Source organism: Aquila chrysaetos, chromosome 8, assembly GCF_900496995.4.
Source record: "Aquila chrysaetos chrysaetos chromosome 8, bAquChr1.4, whole genome shotgun sequence".
NCBI lineage: Eukaryota > Metazoa > Chordata > Aves > Accipitriformes > Accipitridae > Aquila > Aquila chrysaetos.
Window position 1 is genome coordinate 25,978,583 of NC_044011.1, and position 18,140 is coordinate 25,996,722.

General features: G+C 41.3%; 1 protein-coding gene across 1 annotated transcript in view; it reads left to right on the forward strand.

Moving 5' to 3' along the window:
* THEMIS (thymocyte selection associated) overlaps window positions 1–18,140 on the forward strand; it is an 80,781-nt gene that overhangs the window by 15,853 nt on the left and 46,788 nt on the right. The window contains exons 3-4 of the mRNA XM_030023567.1: window positions 7,691–8,149; window positions 11,192–12,234. Of these exons, the coding sequence (XP_029879427.1) occupies window positions 7,691–8,149; window positions 11,192–12,234 (1,502 nt within the window). The remainder of the gene's footprint in view (window positions 1–7,690; window positions 8,150–11,191; window positions 12,235–18,140) is intronic.

Genomic DNA, 18,140 nt, shown 5'->3' on the forward strand with positions numbered 1-18,140 from the left:
TCCTTGCTGTGTGCTCAGACTATAATTTATTTGCTATTACTATATTTTTGTTTTATTATTTTGGATATAAAATATTTTGAATACTTTGTTTTGTTTTGTTTTGTTTTGTTTTGTTTTTAAGGATTTATTTTAATTCCAGTGGCCAAAGTGGCTGCTCCATGCCTGGAAACAGGATTAGAGGAAAATGGATGTGGTTTTCTGCTTAAAAAACACTTCAACTGTTCTATAGAGAAGTCCCAAAATATTCATATTTCACAAGATGGACTTGAAATTTGGCGTGTGGTACTGACTTGTTATTTGAAACGTATCTTCCTCTGTTCATGTGGCCTTGTTAGGGAGAGCTGGCCAAGACTTCATCACATGTCATATTAATCCATTTTTCAATTCTGCTCTCATCTCAATTCCTGCACTATAGGGCCCAGCTGTGTTAAATAGGGAAGTGACTGAAGTGCAGAGGGAGAAGTGCTGGACTGTGAGTATCCGTGTGTGGGAAGTGGAGGAGGCAAGCTAGGTTAGGAAACTGATAGAAAAAGATTGGACCTTGGAGCAGGGCAGAAGGATGAAGGTTTGATGTGCAAAGATCAGAGACTGGAGATGGCAGTGGAGGTGGTTACCATCATCAGAGGAGGTCTGCACCCACACAGACATATATATGCAGGGCATTTCCTACTCTAGGAGTCTTGCAGGCAGCAGAGGTAATGGGAGCCCCTCGGGGAGACGAGATATAGACAAGCAGGCTGGAAAACAGCACAAGGAGACCAGTGGAATGTGGGAGGGAGCCTGTGTATGTCTGGGAGAGAAAGTGACTGGACACCTGCAGGTAGGAAACACAGGGACAGAGCACACACAGGACACAGCAGCCCTTGAGAGCCTGAGATCACTTCCAGGACTCACTTTGGCCAGCAGTCTAGCTAATGCACTGAATGAGACTACAGTTCTGTAGAGAAAAAAATGAATGTAAACATTTAATTAACACTGTATTGTACTGGAAGCACATGGGAGGTTAAATTGACGCTGCACAGGGAAACATAATATAAGTGTTTTCTAGTGTTTGAGTGCTTGACTTAGTAAGCTCATTGATGTTCTTCTAACGTGTTGCTGAGCATGTGAGAACGTGAGCACATGCATATAAATGGTTTAGATTATGCCAGTGCCCAAACTGGTATGTGCTTTTTCTGCAGAGGGAGACAAAGCACACTTCTTGAAGCAAATAAATTGTAAAAGTACATGGGAGTGTAATGTTTCATCTGAATTCCACAGGAAAATGTCTTCTGCCATCCCTTCATTTTCCATCTCCAAAATACAGATTTCTCTCTGAAATAGTCTTTTATATAAGTTTCCTTTCCCCAGTAGATCCTCAATTTATTTTCATGTTTTTCTTACTCAGTGAATCAGAACAATTTGTACGACTACTTATTAAAAGACTTTTTTGGAATGCCATTTTCAAGCACTAGCAGGGCCCAAATGTAGTGATCAAAGACATTTTAATTATCTGTGGCTATCTAGAGATATTGAAGTACTGCTGCGCTGTGAACTCTCAAGATACTTGGTATTTTTCTTGAAATCCAAGCTTCTTTGCTATTATTAAAATTTCTTCTATCTCTAAAGTATATATACATATAAGAAGTCATATTCTAAATCTTGATTGGCAGATAAGTTTGAACATTTGAATGCTAAAATATCCAACTCAACTGAGTGATAAAAGTAATCCTATATTTATTAATGTTGAGTCTCCTGATATTTAGAATGGAGTGACTTGTGATTTCAAATGCTTGAACCCTGGTGATTCTGGGTTTGTTTGCATTCAAGTGATCAATTTTACAACTTGGCATTTGGATGCTGTTGCCCTATTGAGCACGTTTTCAAATTTGGTCTAATCACTACAATTTGCATGCATACTTATGAAGTCTCCCAACCAGCGTTCTAGAAAACTGGGTTATTTCACTGGAAAAATAAATTCAGAGTTCATTTTGCTGAAATTTATCATTATTGTCCTCCACATGATGGGTATTACTGAACAGCAGCACTGAAGAGGGGCATAATGACACTTATTAGCCCAACAGGGAGCACCGCTCTCTTGTTTCTCTCTGTATATGTACTCTTATGCATTCAAGAGTTTTTTGGGTAAGATGTAAATTTGCCATTTCTCTAATTTAGTTCTTAGCTGAAGAATGATTCTGCTTTACAAAGTCAAGATGTCCCAGTCTCTGCTTTTTCTTGACCTTTTTCGTTTTCACTTTATTACGTACACATGCTAAGCTCTGAATGAAACATTGTATTAGAGCATTGCTGGCTTGCCCCCATCTCCAGAACAAAGCACAGAACCTAACTGGAGATGATTTTTTTCACACTGCCATTGACTTACCTAAATAAAAATTTCTGCAGGTCTCTAGGAGTCTGGCACTGTGTTTACATTGTATGTACAGTGCTTTCTTGCCAGTGTTGATGCGAAGAAATCTTTTGCTTTGATGTTATTTTCCATTTCCTCTGTTGTGAGTTATCATTTGCATGTGACGGGCTCATGTATCCTTTCACCGTGTGCATGCTGGCATAAATAAGCAACGCTTCTAACTCTGGGGATAGCGTCTCTCTGAGCGAAGAACTGGGCTCATTGGCTTTAAACGAACCTTACTCTTTGTCTTTCTGAATGTATTTGCTGTCTACAGAATTCCTTTTTTCTGCTCTGGCAAATCAGATCCTTGATAAAGGCCTAATCTGCCCTTTGCATTAGAGAAACCGCTGCAACCGCAAGTTCACTATCTGTGTTATTTCATTTTATCCTCATCCTAATTTGTTCTTTTTCATGCCTCAGAGGGCCAGGCTATTCTTTCTATGCTCATACACTGGGTAAAAAATGAAGTCTGCTGTTACTCTAGACACTTCAATGGCTACATCTAACAGCATTTTGAACTCCAGTTTTCACTACTAACAAATCAGCAAAGACCGGTAATTTGCACAACACCCGAACTGCATGCCCGCACAAATGATTTCATAGTGTTCTGTTATATTCCTTCTTCTGCAGAAATATTGCTGGGCTGTCCTGTTCTCCGGAGGTCCCTGGCAGTTGCTGCTGCTCATTCCTACGTGGACTGACAAATACATAGCTGAGCACAACTGTCCCTTTGAGCTCTCATCCTCTGCGAGCCACAAGACAGGAGACTTGTCTGTGGCCACGCAACACATGTGGAAGGACGGGGGTTAGGCATTAGAAGGCTCATCTCGACAGGAGATGATGGAGAGATAGGAGAGATGGTCTTTGGGGCAGGATGGGGAGAGGAGGATGCTGGAGCAGAGGAGGTAGCACAGTGAGTGGTGGAGGTGAGGGAAAGAGGAATAGCAATCAAGTCAGCTCCAGAGAAGTTGGGAACTGAGCTCTTACCACTCTTCTGCATTACCTTGGGGAACAGAAACTGCTAGTCTGGGACAGAAGGTCTTTCTGCTATTTTTTTGTTTTTTCCTTGAAGGCTACTTCCTGCTCTACTAGGTGAGCCTAACTACTGGTTTTCTCAGAAAAAAAACTTCCACAGAAGCAGGGAAGAGAGGAAAAAGAGAGAATAAAAAGGATACTCCTTTCCTTCAGGACTCTAATTAAGACTGAAAATGGGAAGTCTATAAAGCTACAGGGAAGTACACTTTATCACTCTATAACCAGTAAAAGAGAGCTGCATATGCTGTTCTGTAAATAGGTGGTAAAAAAATCGCTCTATCAAAACATGCTTTCCTACAGGACTAAATGGGTGATCCTTGGGCTGTTTTCTCTCCCATACCAGTAAAAATAATTTTTTCAGATTCCCAAACCCCCTCTCTCTACCAGTGTGTACATCAGTGCCTAAAACTTTTCTTGAAAATGATGAGCTGAATAGATTTGGGGCTTACTAATTATCGTATTATGGCTAGGCAGGCACTTCACCTAGTGAAATGCTATTAGCTGCAGAGTGTTCATGGAGTGTGATGATGGTTATACATTCCTGTAGTTATTATGTATGTGTAGTTATTCTTGTCTCTAGTTGTAATTTTCCCCCAAACTATTGGGGTCTCTGCCTGTAATTTTCCCCAAAACTATTGGCCATCAGTGCACTTTGGTTGTAGACCAGATTACATTTAGAAAGTAGGTCTATAGGAGCAATAATGCCAGCTGTCAGTAAACCAGCTGGACTTTTTTCCAGGTTTGCTATTTCCATCTGTCTTTCCTCCCAGAAGTCTACCAAGCTCTCTTAGGCAAGTCTAAGTGAATTTGAGTCAGTCATTTTATGATTCATGAAAAAGTCCAAAAATATTTTTGTTTGAACTCAAAATGTCCAAACTTCAGCATCTCAACTTACCATATGTCTCCTACTCCGGAGATTTCCTTGCTGTCTCAGGTTTGGAAAACATTTGGGTTTGTAATTTGATTCATAATTATTTTAATAAGATTCTGAATGGTTCCACATAACAGTGTTTGGGTTTTGTGTTGGAGTTTTTTTTTTTTTAAATACATATTGTAGCAAGGAGAGCATTTATGAGAAGATACCATGGCAGATTATGGCACTTTTAGGAACCACAGTGGCTTTCATCCATCATACCAAAATAACTTTTTATATAATGACCTCTTTTCTATATGGAGAGAAACATATGGATCTTTACATACTCATAAGCATAAACAGGTCACTATTAGGTGCCTCTATTTCATGGGTCTCATCAATACAGAAGCTAAGGGTGCAAGGCCACATGGCTCTTTAGTTGTCTATGCAAGCATTCTGTTACCAAAATTAAGAAAACTAGCAGAACAGAAGGTGAAGATTTTTCGGCTCCCAACCCTGACAAAGTCAGTCTGCTTGAGCCCAACAGGATAATCAGTTGTCTAGTTTTGTGTGAGATCTGGTAATTATGCTTCCATATGAAAACTGCTTTCCAACCCAGGATGCTCATCAGTTTGTTGCTGAAATAGCTGGCTTCCAAATAGCTATGTAGTCCCAGCAAAAATTAGTAGAGCCTGAGTCTACTGTCAAACTCATAGAGGAGAAGAATGTTTCTCATACCTGTACATAGCCAAATATTTTCAATTGGGAGTGTTTTTTTAACATAGTTTATGGAGGCTTTGTAATGCAATTCTGGAGGTTTTCTAGGGGCAATGCACGTGCTCCTGTATCACAGATGGGTAAACATAGTTATTGCCTTTGGGATACATCATATGTACTTTGAAGACACTTTTTAATGAAGAATATTCTTATTTGCTTTCTCCCAGCACTGCCAGGAGATGATGCCCATCTTGTGCTTGCAAAGCGTGACACTGGAACACTGTTTGGGGGAAGCTGTCTTTTCCACAATTTCAGTTTGTCATAGGTGCCTTGTCACTGCGATATTTTCTAAATGCTGGTGAACCAGTTTGTCTTGATTTACACTGACAGCTCCAGTAGTGATTAGGAATGAGGTAGCTAACTTGCTTATTAATAATTGCATTAAAAACGGCTGTGAGAAACAGTAAAAATACCAGCAAGAAATAAAAGTGTGTTGAAGTTGTGCTTCGTATTTGTGCAGTTACATTCATGGATGCGGCTTCCTTGCAGCCCAGAAAAAGGACTGAAGGCTTTCCCGCAGTCCTGCAGGGAGGACATATATGTAGAGGATGTATTTGCACAAGGATACTAATTTCACACAGGAAAAGCTAACTGTCATACAGACAACTGTGAAGGCACAGAACTGCAGAAAGCAGTTGCATAGGCACAACTAGTGACTATCTCTGCAGTAGATCAAAAAAGCTATTACTGTTTAGGCTGCTGACAAGCCCTCAGAGCTGTTAGTTGCCACAGATCCTAGTGGGATACCTAGAACCAAACATGCCCAATCTGGCGATAAATTCAGTTAAAAGCTACTCAACAGACAGAATCTTAATAGCATCTCCTTTAACAAGAAGGGTGCTAAAGCTACGAAGTGAAAATAGCAGGTTTTGTTACAGTGAAACAAGAATCACACCAATTCTGTGGCAAAAAATAAATAAATATGGCTGTTGTGGTGGAGGGAATGGTTTGATATATGCTTTTTAAAGAATATAATCTTAAGGAGCCTCTGCCTCCATGCAGGCCACTCAGTTGTGTTGATTGTGGTTGGTAGGTGAAACTCAGTAAGGGAAAAGGTGTGGGAGAAAATAAGCAATTTGGAGGTTATTTTTAACTGAAGCAATCCTCCGATCTAATTTGTTGAACAATCCCACTATCAGAGGAGGTCTAAAGAAGGGCATGAGCATCTTCCCAACATCCAACAGGAACTGCATTCTGGCAGCATCCCACCTTGCTGAGACCCAGGTATCTGCTGGGGCATCCTACCGTTTTCTCACACTCTGGTCCCCACAAGAAGGGAGTCATAGCCAGTGTGGACCCAGTTCCCACACTAGGCAACTGGGGGCAGGTGGATGGGACACTTAAACCCTGTAGACATGGCAGAAACCACTCATGAGATGAGGAGCTGCCATGAAAGAGCCTTTAGTAGTGCCAAGCAGCAATCCTTGAGTCCCCATCCCATGCTCCGTAACTGCCAAGGTGGGAGTATTCCTTTACCACAAAGATACGATGCCCTTTTTGTGGTCCAGAGGAGGCAAAAGTGTGGAGCAGCAGAGGCCATAGGGTTCCTGCTAGTTGGCTTCGGGGGAAGGAAGGAGCAAAGCATCTCCCAGGGAGCTTGGCTGCTTTGTTGCTGTAGCTGTAGCTACCAGTTAATTTGTGTGGGTCTCCTGGCTTGCAAACTCGGCCTAGCAATAACCTCTACGTTCAGTTATATTCACTTGGAAGAGAGCTTTAGTCGATGCCTGTCCCAGGAAGCTGCAGTGTAATTCCACGAGGCAGCATTCACACTGCCATGTCTGGGGAAGGAGACAGCTGAATCATACAGTTCAGCTAAAGCCTACTGTTTAGTCCTCTAAACCATCCACTTCATCTTCCTCTATAAAAACAGTCATGCAAATATAGAAATGCATGTATTTTTCTTGCAATGTGGACTCTTAATGAGACAGCTCCAAGGGGCATGATTAACATGAAATAATAATGTCCCTAGGGGATAGGGAAGCTCGGATGCAGCTTCTGCCTTGCAGTACTTCAGCACTTTAATTGCCTTGTGATGGGCACAGTGCTGCAACACCCAAACTTTGGATTACTCCATCTGGTGGTCTGGGCTATCAGATATGCTAAAATCAACTTCCTTTGCTCATTCTTATCTGTAGGCACTACTTTTTCATTTGTGATGTGTCCTTAAACATACTTGGTCTAGGAATCCCCAGTCTGTGTGTGGAAGAATACATAGTACAATGTTTAGCCAGAAACTTTATCCTGCATTTCACTGATCACGTTAGTGTTGCTCTTCCTCATACCACGTCTGCATTTTTTTCTTAAAGGTTGGTTTCCTGAGAAGACAGATAAGAATTTAAGATAATTTTCCTTTTTTCTGTAGCAAAGAAAATAACTTTTTTCTCTTTTTACCATGGACGTAAAAATGTTGGATGTCAGAAATTACCTGCAGAGTAGAAAGGGCTAATTCCAGCTACCTATGATTTGTATCATGTAGTTGATATTATCTTTATAGAGTCACATTTCTAGCAAACTGTCAGCTATGAATTGTTTGATGTGCTTTGCTCACCATTTTTATTGCATTCACAGTCTAAAATTTGGCATGGCTTCCTTCATATATTTCCCTTTTTATAATAAAGGTTTTCTGTTCTTAGGTCTGTATAAGGTTGTGGCAGATAAAACTCCATATGTCAGCATTGAAGAAATTACAAGAAAAGTCTCTATTGGGCCAACTAGATTTGGCCATCCGTGTTTCTACAGCCCTGAGGATATAAAATTGGCAAACATCACCATCAAACACGGTGAGCAGATCACCTTCAACTCAGTGGAAGAGGTCAATGGAACGATGGCTGTGAACTGTGGTGTGGTCAGAAATAACCAGTCTCATTCCTTTACATTGCCCTTTTCACAAGAAGGAGAATTCTACGAGTGTGAAGATGACCAGATATACACCCTAAAAGAGATTGCAGAATGGAAAATCCCTAAGTGCAGAAACCGGATTGTCAAACTTTCCAATACTTTACATACGTGGGACTCCTCTAATCCACTCCCTGAGAATTTTGATGGCTGCTTGATTCTGACGCCTGTCTATGAAGTGCAGGCAGTAATGAAATGTAAGTAGGAATCAAAGCCAATGTCCTGTTCATCTTGGTATAGCAAAGTACCCTTAAATACACAAAATTTGCTTAAAATAGGCAGAAAGGATTCAGTGTGGTCAAGAATTCCTGACCCATATTTGCCATTGATGCTAGTTTCAAGATGAAGAAAGATAAAAATAATATTGCCTTTTTTATTCCTCTATCTGCTGCTAATTCAGATAGTTACCTTGCATTTCTTTCTGTTGCCATTTTTTTGATCACCACAATTAAATCATTGTTTCAAAGAAAATATATTGCATAATGAAAAAGTGGAGCTTAGGAATTCTGTTCGGTTCTCAGATTCTCTTTCTTTGTGTTTCAGACTTTGGCCGTGAAGAAGCCACTTGATCATTTATGGCTATAGCTAGGAGGTAGAAAAAAGAGTATAGACCTACATGTTGTAACACACTCAACTACCATTTATTTTTCAGAATGAGGATGCTGCAGGAAGTAAAACCATATTATTTTACTCTATTGCAGAAACAAATATCAATAGAATGTAAACAGAAAAGACTCACAGACAATTTCTGAAACTTCTAGGTTATGAGGAAACAGGAAGATATTAGAAAACCCAATATCCTTAAAAGCTGTAATTTGTGTTACAAGTTTTTATTAAAAAAAAAAAATTATTTTGTCCATGGCACATTATCACTGTTCTAGTTGTTCCACCAAAACATTGAAACTGCTGGGGTTTGTTCTTACCTATGTCTTTATCTGTGCCTTACTTCAAACGTGTTAGTGAAATTAGTCACAGGAATAAAATTACAAGGTGTGCAAGGGTATAAGCACACAGTGAAATTCGCCTGAGTTATGGTGACTTGAATAGCCGAGCTGCAGTAATGACCTATGTGTGCATGCATAGCGTACCCTCTCTGAACTGAGATACCTACCTAAGCAAAAAAACAGCTTAAGCTAAAATGTTTGACCTTGCTTGAGGACAGCCCAGGCAGTAGATGGAAACTTGCTACAATTCTAGTTGTTGATGCACCTATCCTGTTAAAGTTTGCAGGATAGGAGCTTAGCTTCTGGGAAGGTTTTGCTGCCTGTGGCGTTTACTAGAAGCAAATCAGTCAGCTCCATAGAAATGAAATCCTAGCAGAAATATGTTATTCATGAGGATATTAAGCAAGAAATCTTTTCATAATTGAGCTTTCTCTGATGAATGATGTAAGTAAATGGATAAAAGAGAAAGAAAGAAAAGTGGGCAGAGACTGTTAGCACAATACACTATAGTTGCTACGTGCTTATCATGAGACATTCAGCTGTGCTTGTTATGTAATTTAATGTGTGAGCTTGGAAAGTGTATCTTCACAAGATAAAATACTTCATTTTCTACAACTCTAGCTAGATTCAGGAATCTAGCCCACCTCCTAAAGCTGGATTCACTTAGGTGTATTCCTATACCCACTTAGATATCTGTGCACAATCAATAAGAATTTAATGTTTCTAAAAACCTTTCCGAATATTCAGAAATGTTTGGTATTCACTTGTCTTCCAATCAGGTATTCCAGGGAGAGTTGTATTTGTTGATTTTATTTCATGGCCATTTATGTTTCATAGCATGTTCAACATCTAAGAAGCATTAAATATGTCCTCAATAACTATTTAATACAAACTTGAAAAGTAGGCTTCATGGTACATGATGAACTACTTACTTTCTTGTGGTCCATGAAAAATGGATTTTCACCATTTTTAGAAGAACTATAAATAGATACAAGATAAAGTATAAGAAATACTATCCACAATTCAATAAAAAAAGATTCCTGATAAGAGGGATAGCAGATTACATTTTCACAGGCTGTGGGCAGGAATCCTCAATACTTCTCATTCTTAATAATGAACAAATTATGTGTGTGGAACTCCCCTAAACACTCATAGGAAACTTCCATTTTCACTAGTCATTCCTCCTTCATTGACTTTCCCTTGTGGTGCTTAGGAAGTTTGTCACCTGAAGGTGTCAATGTGACAAAAGCAGAGTTGGAATAAATAGATCCTGAATCAATGTCATAAAACTCTGTCATATAAAATACATCTGACACCAACCTTTATGTATAAAATATTGGTATGTCCTGCTACAAGGAAGTGTGAATCCAGGATATACTATCCTTGTGTGCAGGTCTATGCAGAATAAGTCTTACTGAAGAGAGTCATTAAATATTTGCTTGTTAAATTTTACTGCCCTGGTCAGTGATCTGTGGTGTCACTGATCTGGAGCCAAATTCTTAAACAAGCCTTAATTGCATAGTCAGCTTTGTGCTTGGAAGTTTTACATCCAAAATTTTGCAAGTTCAGTTGTGATAAAAGAGTTGTTGTTCCCTGTCAGACTGTTAAATGCAATGGCTCCATTCTGATAGTGAGTAAAACCAGATGACGAAGAAAAAGATGCAAGAATTCCACATTATAAGAGAAATTTAATTCATTAACAATAAGCTTAGACTTTGTTATACAAAGGTTTTTCCTTTTTTTTAAAGTGATATTATTTTCTAATAATTATAGATGTTTGCATTATTCTTATAAATATCAAAACGTCTTATTTCTCTAGGCTGTGGGAGAAATGTGTTAATGGGTTCAAATGCTATTTATTTATTTATTAAAAATGTTCCCCCACCCATGCCTTTGGAGAGACCATAAGTTACTATGAGTTAAAACATAGAAATACATCTTGTACTTAAGAAAAAGAGTTTGATAAGACAAACAGCTGATTAAATTTGGAGGTGCTGTGAGAAAGATAGTGAACTGCATTCCCTTTCCTTTTTCTTAAACTTTTGATCACTTGCACACCTTATTCTCATCTCCTCTTGTTTCTCTCTTCCTTTGTGAGGTCTCCTGCGTATCTGATAGCCATATATCTCAAATTAAAACAGTTAGACTTTGACTGGTGCTATTAATTGTGCATGTTAACATACGGAGGTGCACACCTCAGAGGAGGTACTTTTAGCATCTGGCCAACAGGACATGTATATTTTATTCCAATGTCAGTTTGAAAACAAAAATCAATATATTTCATTTTCTTTTCAGTTCGAAAGGACATAGTTCATATCCTCTCAGATCTAGATGTCGAAGTCAAGGATATAACAGACTGTTATGATATTAGCTCTTTCCTTCAGCCACTCTCTTTGGAAGATGTATTTGAGAGAACAAGCAAGGAATTTCCCATGGTTGCTGAGATAATGGAAGGGCCTTCAGGAAGCCAAAAACCTTATAACTTATTGTATACAGGAAAAGAGATCATCATCTACAAAAAGTACCAGGCAACACGAGTCCTAGCCTCTGAGATCAGAAGTGATTCCCCTAAAAGACATTTTTTAATCCCTATGAGCTACAAAGGAAAGTTCAAGAGACGACCTCGGGAGTTTCCAACTGCCTATGACTTAGAGATAGCAAGAAGTGAAAAGGAACAACTTCATGTTGTAGCAACTAAAGCCTTTGATTCCCCTCATAAAGAGCTTTTTTCTGTTTCGGTTGGAGATCAATTTCTAGTTCAGCAATGCCAGACTAGTGAAGTTCTGTATGAGGGAAGAAAGAAACTCATAGATGTTTTAGCTTGTGAACAAATACTAAGTGATACATATAAGAAAGTGCTCCTCCCTATGTATATGGAAGGTGGCTTTGTGGAAGTGATTCATGACAAGAAACAGTACCAGCTTTCTGAGATTTGCAAAGAATTCCGTTTGCCTTTTAATGTCAAAGTGTCCGTGAGGGACCTTTCCATTGAGGAAGATGTCTTGGCTGCTGTGCCTGGTCTGCAGTTTGAAGAAGAAATCACAGACTCCTATTTGCTGATCAGTAGTGCCAGCAGTCCAGTGGAGAGCTGGGAGATTCCTGTGTATCGCCTAAACATGTCGGTCCATTTGCTCAGCAAAGATGGCCAGACAGTTGTACCACCTGTGACTAAGACAACAGTGGAAGAGATCAGCGAAGAGCAATACTATATGGTGCGAAGATATGAAAACCAAACCCTTCATCCACCACCAAGGCCTCCCAAAAAGCCAACACTTGCACCAAAACCTGTTTTTGCAGTGCCTAAGCAAGATGTGTCTGATGTACTACAGGCTCCAAAGGTAAGGTATCACACCTTGTCTTAGAGTCTCTTACAATCATAGGTCATGTTCTGTTGGTTTACAGTCTCCATTTCTCTGGTGTATCCTTATGGCACGTACACAGATGGCTCTCAGTTCCCTGTAATAGGCAAATTAGCCATTATAGACAGCAATGGCTAAAATCTCCAGTGTGTGTTAATTGATCCATGAAAAACAACGGAACCACGCTGACTCACAGCAGAAAGCTTGGCCGTATAATTTTGCATGGATAATCCTTTACTGCACCAATACAAAAGATTTGAAGTGGCTGTATTTAAATATTTATTAAGGGGAAGCATATGTTTTCATGATATAAAGATAATTTTGCTCAGCTGGAAATGGCAGAATTAAATTCACAGAAAGTCAGGTTGTATAGATATTTTTGACTGGATGTTTTTGCACTTACCCAAGTGGCAGATAGATTTGGAATAAAAAGGACAGCCATTTTAGAATAGCACTTGATGTTAAGAAAGTAGTGCCCCTTCTAGGACAATTTTCTTCCTGGTTAACCTAAGGCAATGCATCTGTTCATTAATTTTTGTGTTGGGTCTGGCTGAGATGGAGTTAATTTTCTTCACAGCAGCCTGTAAGACATTGTGTTTTGGATCTGTGACTAAAAGGGAGTTGATAACACAACAGTGTTTTGGCTATTGCACAGCAGTGCACCCACAGTGTCAAGGCCTCCTTTTTTTCCCAGGCTGCCCCCCCCCTCCAGCAAGTAGGCTGGAGGTGGGCAAGAGGTTGGGAGGGGAAACAGCTGGGACAGCTGACCCCAACTGACCAAAGGGATATTCCATAACATATAATGCCACGCTCAGCAATAAAAACTGAGGGGGTGGTTGGTCTGGGAAGGTAGCCATAGCTCAGAGACTGGCTGGCTGTCAGTCTGCTTGTGGGAGGTGGTGAGTGACTGCCTTTGCATCACTGGGGTTTTTTCCCTCTTTCCTTCATTTATTAAACTGTCTTTATCTCAACTCATGAGTTTTCTTGCTTTTGCTCTTACTACTCTCTCTCCTGATGAGAACATCATCCTGATTCAGGGAGGAGTGAGCGAGCACTTGGGTGGGTGCTTAGCTGCCAGCTGGGGTCAACCCACCACCATTTTCTTGCATATATTGAAAGAATCTAAGGCAGGCACCTTGATGGACTTTAATGAGAGAGACTGTCCAGGAGGTGCTTTACTTATGTTGCAGTTGCCTTCATGTGCAAATACAAATTCCATACAGGGGAAGAAGGAAAAACACTGGAAATACTTTCAGGTCTCTGCACTGTGATTGTGCTGCACTTTAGATGCAACGTAACTCATGGAATTGTATTTTGGGGTGTTCAGGGAAAGGTAATTTTTTGTGTTGCTATCAAATTAAGGTCCAATTGTAGCCACCCTGGAAGGGGAGCCTTTGTGGGTACCTCTCCTTACCTGCTGGAAGTGTTCCTCCCCTCAGTGCCAATTCCAAGACCACATGCATATCCACAGCTCCACATAGGTCCTGGGAGATGGTTACAACAGCCCATAGGAGAAGTCCATGGGTAAGGTGGGTTCCTCAGATAAGGGTAATACAGCAAAAAGCTGCATCATTTTCTTCTGTCTTTACTTGTACTACAGAAACTTCTTTTCCGCCAATTTGTACAGCAAACCTTGTAGCAGCTTAAATAAGCCATCCTGTTAGGCTAGGGAAGATACACAAGAAACTGTTCCCTGGAGCTAACAGACAAGTCGTCAGGCTGGTACTGGCCTGGGGTAGAGAACTGGGGAAGAATTCCCTAAGGTGTGTTTCTGGTAGACCTGTACCCTTGTCAGGAGGACTCAGACCTCCTGCAGTTACTAATGGCTGAGTGTGGAGAGCAACAGGTAGATGCTGAGTCTAAACTAGACTTCTGCAGAAGATAATACTTTCCTGAAGTGAGAAGACAGTGAAAAGGGCAGGAGAGGGATGAGCTGAGGTTCCTGCACATTCATGAGTGAGAGCGACCTTAGACTGCAGCTGTTCAGGCAAGAAGCACATTTAAGCAGACTGTTCCAGAAGACCTTTTTTTTGTCACATGCCTGTTATAAACAAATGTTATGTGTTTGTGTGGTGCAGGTTTTTTTGGTGGCGGGGGAGGGGCCGCAGGGACGGCTCCTGTGAGAAGCTTCTAGGAGCTCCCCCGGCTCCAAGTCGGACCCGCCTCTGGCCCAGGCTGAGCCCATCAGTGATGGTGGCAACACCTGTGGGAGAGCAGATTTAAGAGGGGAAACCTGCAGTGAGTAGGGGATTGGAATGTGAGAGGAACCCCTCTGCAGATACCGAGGTCGGTGGGGGAGGAGGGGCGCCTGAGGAGGTGGATGTCCCTGCAGCCCGTGGTCAGATGGCAGGCTGTCCCCCCCCAGCCCGTGGAGGTGAACGGTGGAGCGGAGGCCCCCCAGGATGGCCGTGACTCCATGGGAAAGCCCACGCTGGAGCAGTGTGTGACTGAAGATCAGCCCACGGAAAGGACCCATGCCAGGGAAGTTTGGGAAGAACTGAAGCCCGCAGAAAGGACCCACGCCAGGGAAGTTTGTGAGGAACCGCAGCCCGTGGAAAGGACTCACGTTGGAGAAGTTTGTGAAGGACTGTCTCCCGTGGGAGGACCCCATGCTGGAGCAGGGGACAAGTGAGGAGTCCTCCCCCTGAGGAGGCAGGAGCGGCAGAGAACGTGTGGCGAGCTGACCCCAACCTCCATTCCCCGTCCCCCTGTGCTGCTGGGGGGAGGAGGTGGAGAGAACTGGGAGTGGAGTTGAGCCAGGAAGGAGGGAGGGGTGGGGGGAAGGTATTCTAAGGTTTGGGTTTACTTCCTAATATCCTTGTTTTGTTTTGATTTGTAGTAACTTAAATTGATTTTGTTTCTTCCCCAAGTTGAGCCTGTCTTTTGCCCGTGACCACAAGTCATGAGTGATCCCTCCCAGTCCTTGTCTCGACCCATGAGCCTGCCTTTGTATTTTCTCCTTGTCCCACCGTGGCTGGGGGGTGGGTGGTGCTTTGTTACCAGCTGGGCTTAAACCATGACAACAAATAATAAACCGCAATCGGAATGCTTAGAGTTACGCTGATTCGTAAATCTCCTTCCCTGGAAAGGTGAAACAAATAGAGATCCCTTATTCATAAGATTAAACATCCTGAGCTGTAACGTAATAGATTTAAAGTCACACAGAATGCATTATCTTTTCTATCCCGAGCACCATGAATCCTCTGAGAGGACATGGATGGTAGCAGATAGGCTCTGCCTTGGCCTCTCTGCCAGCCGTAGCAATAGGGGAGACTGCATTTTCTTCTACATGTATCAGGGATGCCTGAGGGTTCAGAAAGTTGGAAATTGTGCCAAACTGATAAATGGCCCTCTTTGCATATTTTGTGGCTATGCATAGACTTATTTGCATAAATAACAGACGAACATCCTAATGAGCTGAACTTAAGCCTGACAAGGTGGCAGCCTGGAATAAGCTTTAGTGCTGCATGAATTGCCGTGCTGCTCCTGCAGGCAGCTCCCTGCCTGATGTTTAGGGAGCTCTGGCTGCTTGCTGGAGGGTGGTGAATGGCTTCCTTGCCCACCAGTTGGGAAGCTCTGCTTGTGCTTGGTGCTCCAGGATTAAATGCTGCTGCTGCATGAGTCCACAGAGGACTAAGATCTGGCTGTTTTATGCCAATACCTGAGGATGCTCTGCAAGGGTGGGTCACCTCTAGCTACAGCTTGCTTTGATTGCCTCTTAGCTCACAGCAAGGCTGTGAGGGCAGAGGGGCTCCAGCTGTCTCTGCCTGCTGTTCTCTGACCTTGGTAAGGGAACACTAGGCCCAGGAGCAGGACTGTATGTTTCACTGTGTACTTTTGGTCATGTTAGTCACTGAATTGTATGAGATTAACAGCAAGCATGGACTGGAACCTCAGATGAGTGCAAGGACTGGCTCTGCTTGCGTGCAAGGTGCAATGCTGTAGAGACATGGATGTTTGCACAGTTCAGCAAAGTCCAGGGACAACAGATGAATTCTCAAACAAAATATAGCTGCATTAACCAAGCACTCTGCTCAGTCTCTTCGCAGGGCTAATTAAGTTGGCTTGGCTCCTGCTGACACAGCTTTCACTTCCAGAGCCTGGGGATCTCTCATCTTTTCTCCACAGTGCAGTGTAGACTTTCCCTTTCCCTCTCACCTGATCATTTTGTTTGGATAAGAAACATCCAGGCCACATATGTTTGCAATTTTGTATTAGTTGTTAACTGAATAAAGAAAGAAAAATCCCAAGAAAATACATGCAAAGTAAACACATGAAATGAAATAGCATGTATTGAATGATGAAATTAATCTTATATTTCAGATATATCTCTCTAATATCAATATCAGATATCTATCTAATAACTAGTATCACCTCTACCCACAAACCCTACTGACTTTGCACCCCCAGCTGAGGACAGTCAAACAACAATTGTACCCTTTGTCTAACGGTAAAACTTGGGATACAAGTAGTCATTCACAAGAAATCCACGTTTTCCTCACTGGATTCATTGGAATAATGTCCTCAGGGAGCTCTAACTGCCATGTTGAATTAAATAGTTTATGCCATTCAGTTTCTGATTTGTGAGCTTAGCTAGAAAATGAGAATGACCTAATAAAACCCTGCAGTTAATGCTACTGATTTGAGAATGGAGCAAGTCACTCTCTTGCCAAGTTGTTCCTGGAGAGAAGTTCCCATGAGAGGAACCAGTCAGGACCTCATCTTCTTGAAATTAAAATTAATTTAAAAAGAACAAGCCAGATGTGCTTGTTCTTTTCACAGTTAGAAATACCATGGTGAATATAACAAACCAAGTTTTCACTTAGTAATTCCAGAATAATGTTTTGGGTGGGACCCTGAACAGAAAAGGCTCAAAAATTGTTTCCTAAGATTTCCTCAGGCTTTTTACCTCCTACCTACAGTTTCCTCCCCTTCAAGGGGATTCAAGCAGCAAAAGTTTTCTAGCTTTCTTTTTGCCTATCATCAGAATTACCTGTTCAGCTGGGAGACTGACACAGTACTATGTGATTAACAGATTGAAAGAAATTGCCAACACAGTTCTGGCAGTAAATATCCTACAGATTTAAGAAGGTGTTAATATATGTCCCTCAATGGCTTTGTTTTAAATGGAAACAATCAAAGAAGAGCCCATGCCAAATATTGCTAGGTGCATGTTAATACTTGGGGAACTGTAATCAAGGCATGGAAGGCCACAGTTTAGTCCTGATGCTCGTAATACCCCAAGGGCACTAAGTGCACTGCTAAAGGAAATTTAGAAAGACAGTATTTGGCTCCTGATAAACAGTAAGAGAGGTTAGCTACATCCAAGGCTATTTTCAGTGGTTGGCTTAGGCATGTATCTAGCCTGGGCAACAGTAGTATCTGTAAAATACTCACCAGCTTCAAGTTAGGATTGCTGCTCAATATCTTTACGAATGTGAAACTGGAAAAGTCAGTCACAGGCAGTAATCTGCTTGGCTCTGGCAAGAAAGCTGAGAGAATTCCAGCCAGGGAAACTGGAATTTAATAAAATAGTAAGTATCAGGGCATGATAGTTAATCGTCATTCTGTGCTAAGGTCCATTATCCTTCAAAAAGTCATTACAGTGTTACGATATCAGGAACTTTCTTGCTTTCTTGCTTTTTATTTCAAAATTAAAATGAAAGAAAAATTATCACTTCCATCGGGCTTTGCAGTTCTACAAACTGAACTATCAAAATCTGCCATTAACATATTTATCGCATCTGTCTTCACAGCAAAATGAAGACTTATCTGGAATTAAATTGATAAGACATAAGCTGCAGCAAATGAGTTTTCTTGCAGTGCCTCCCTTCCTTCCTCCTAACTATTTCTTTTCTGCTTCCAGAGCATTTTTCACGTTTTTA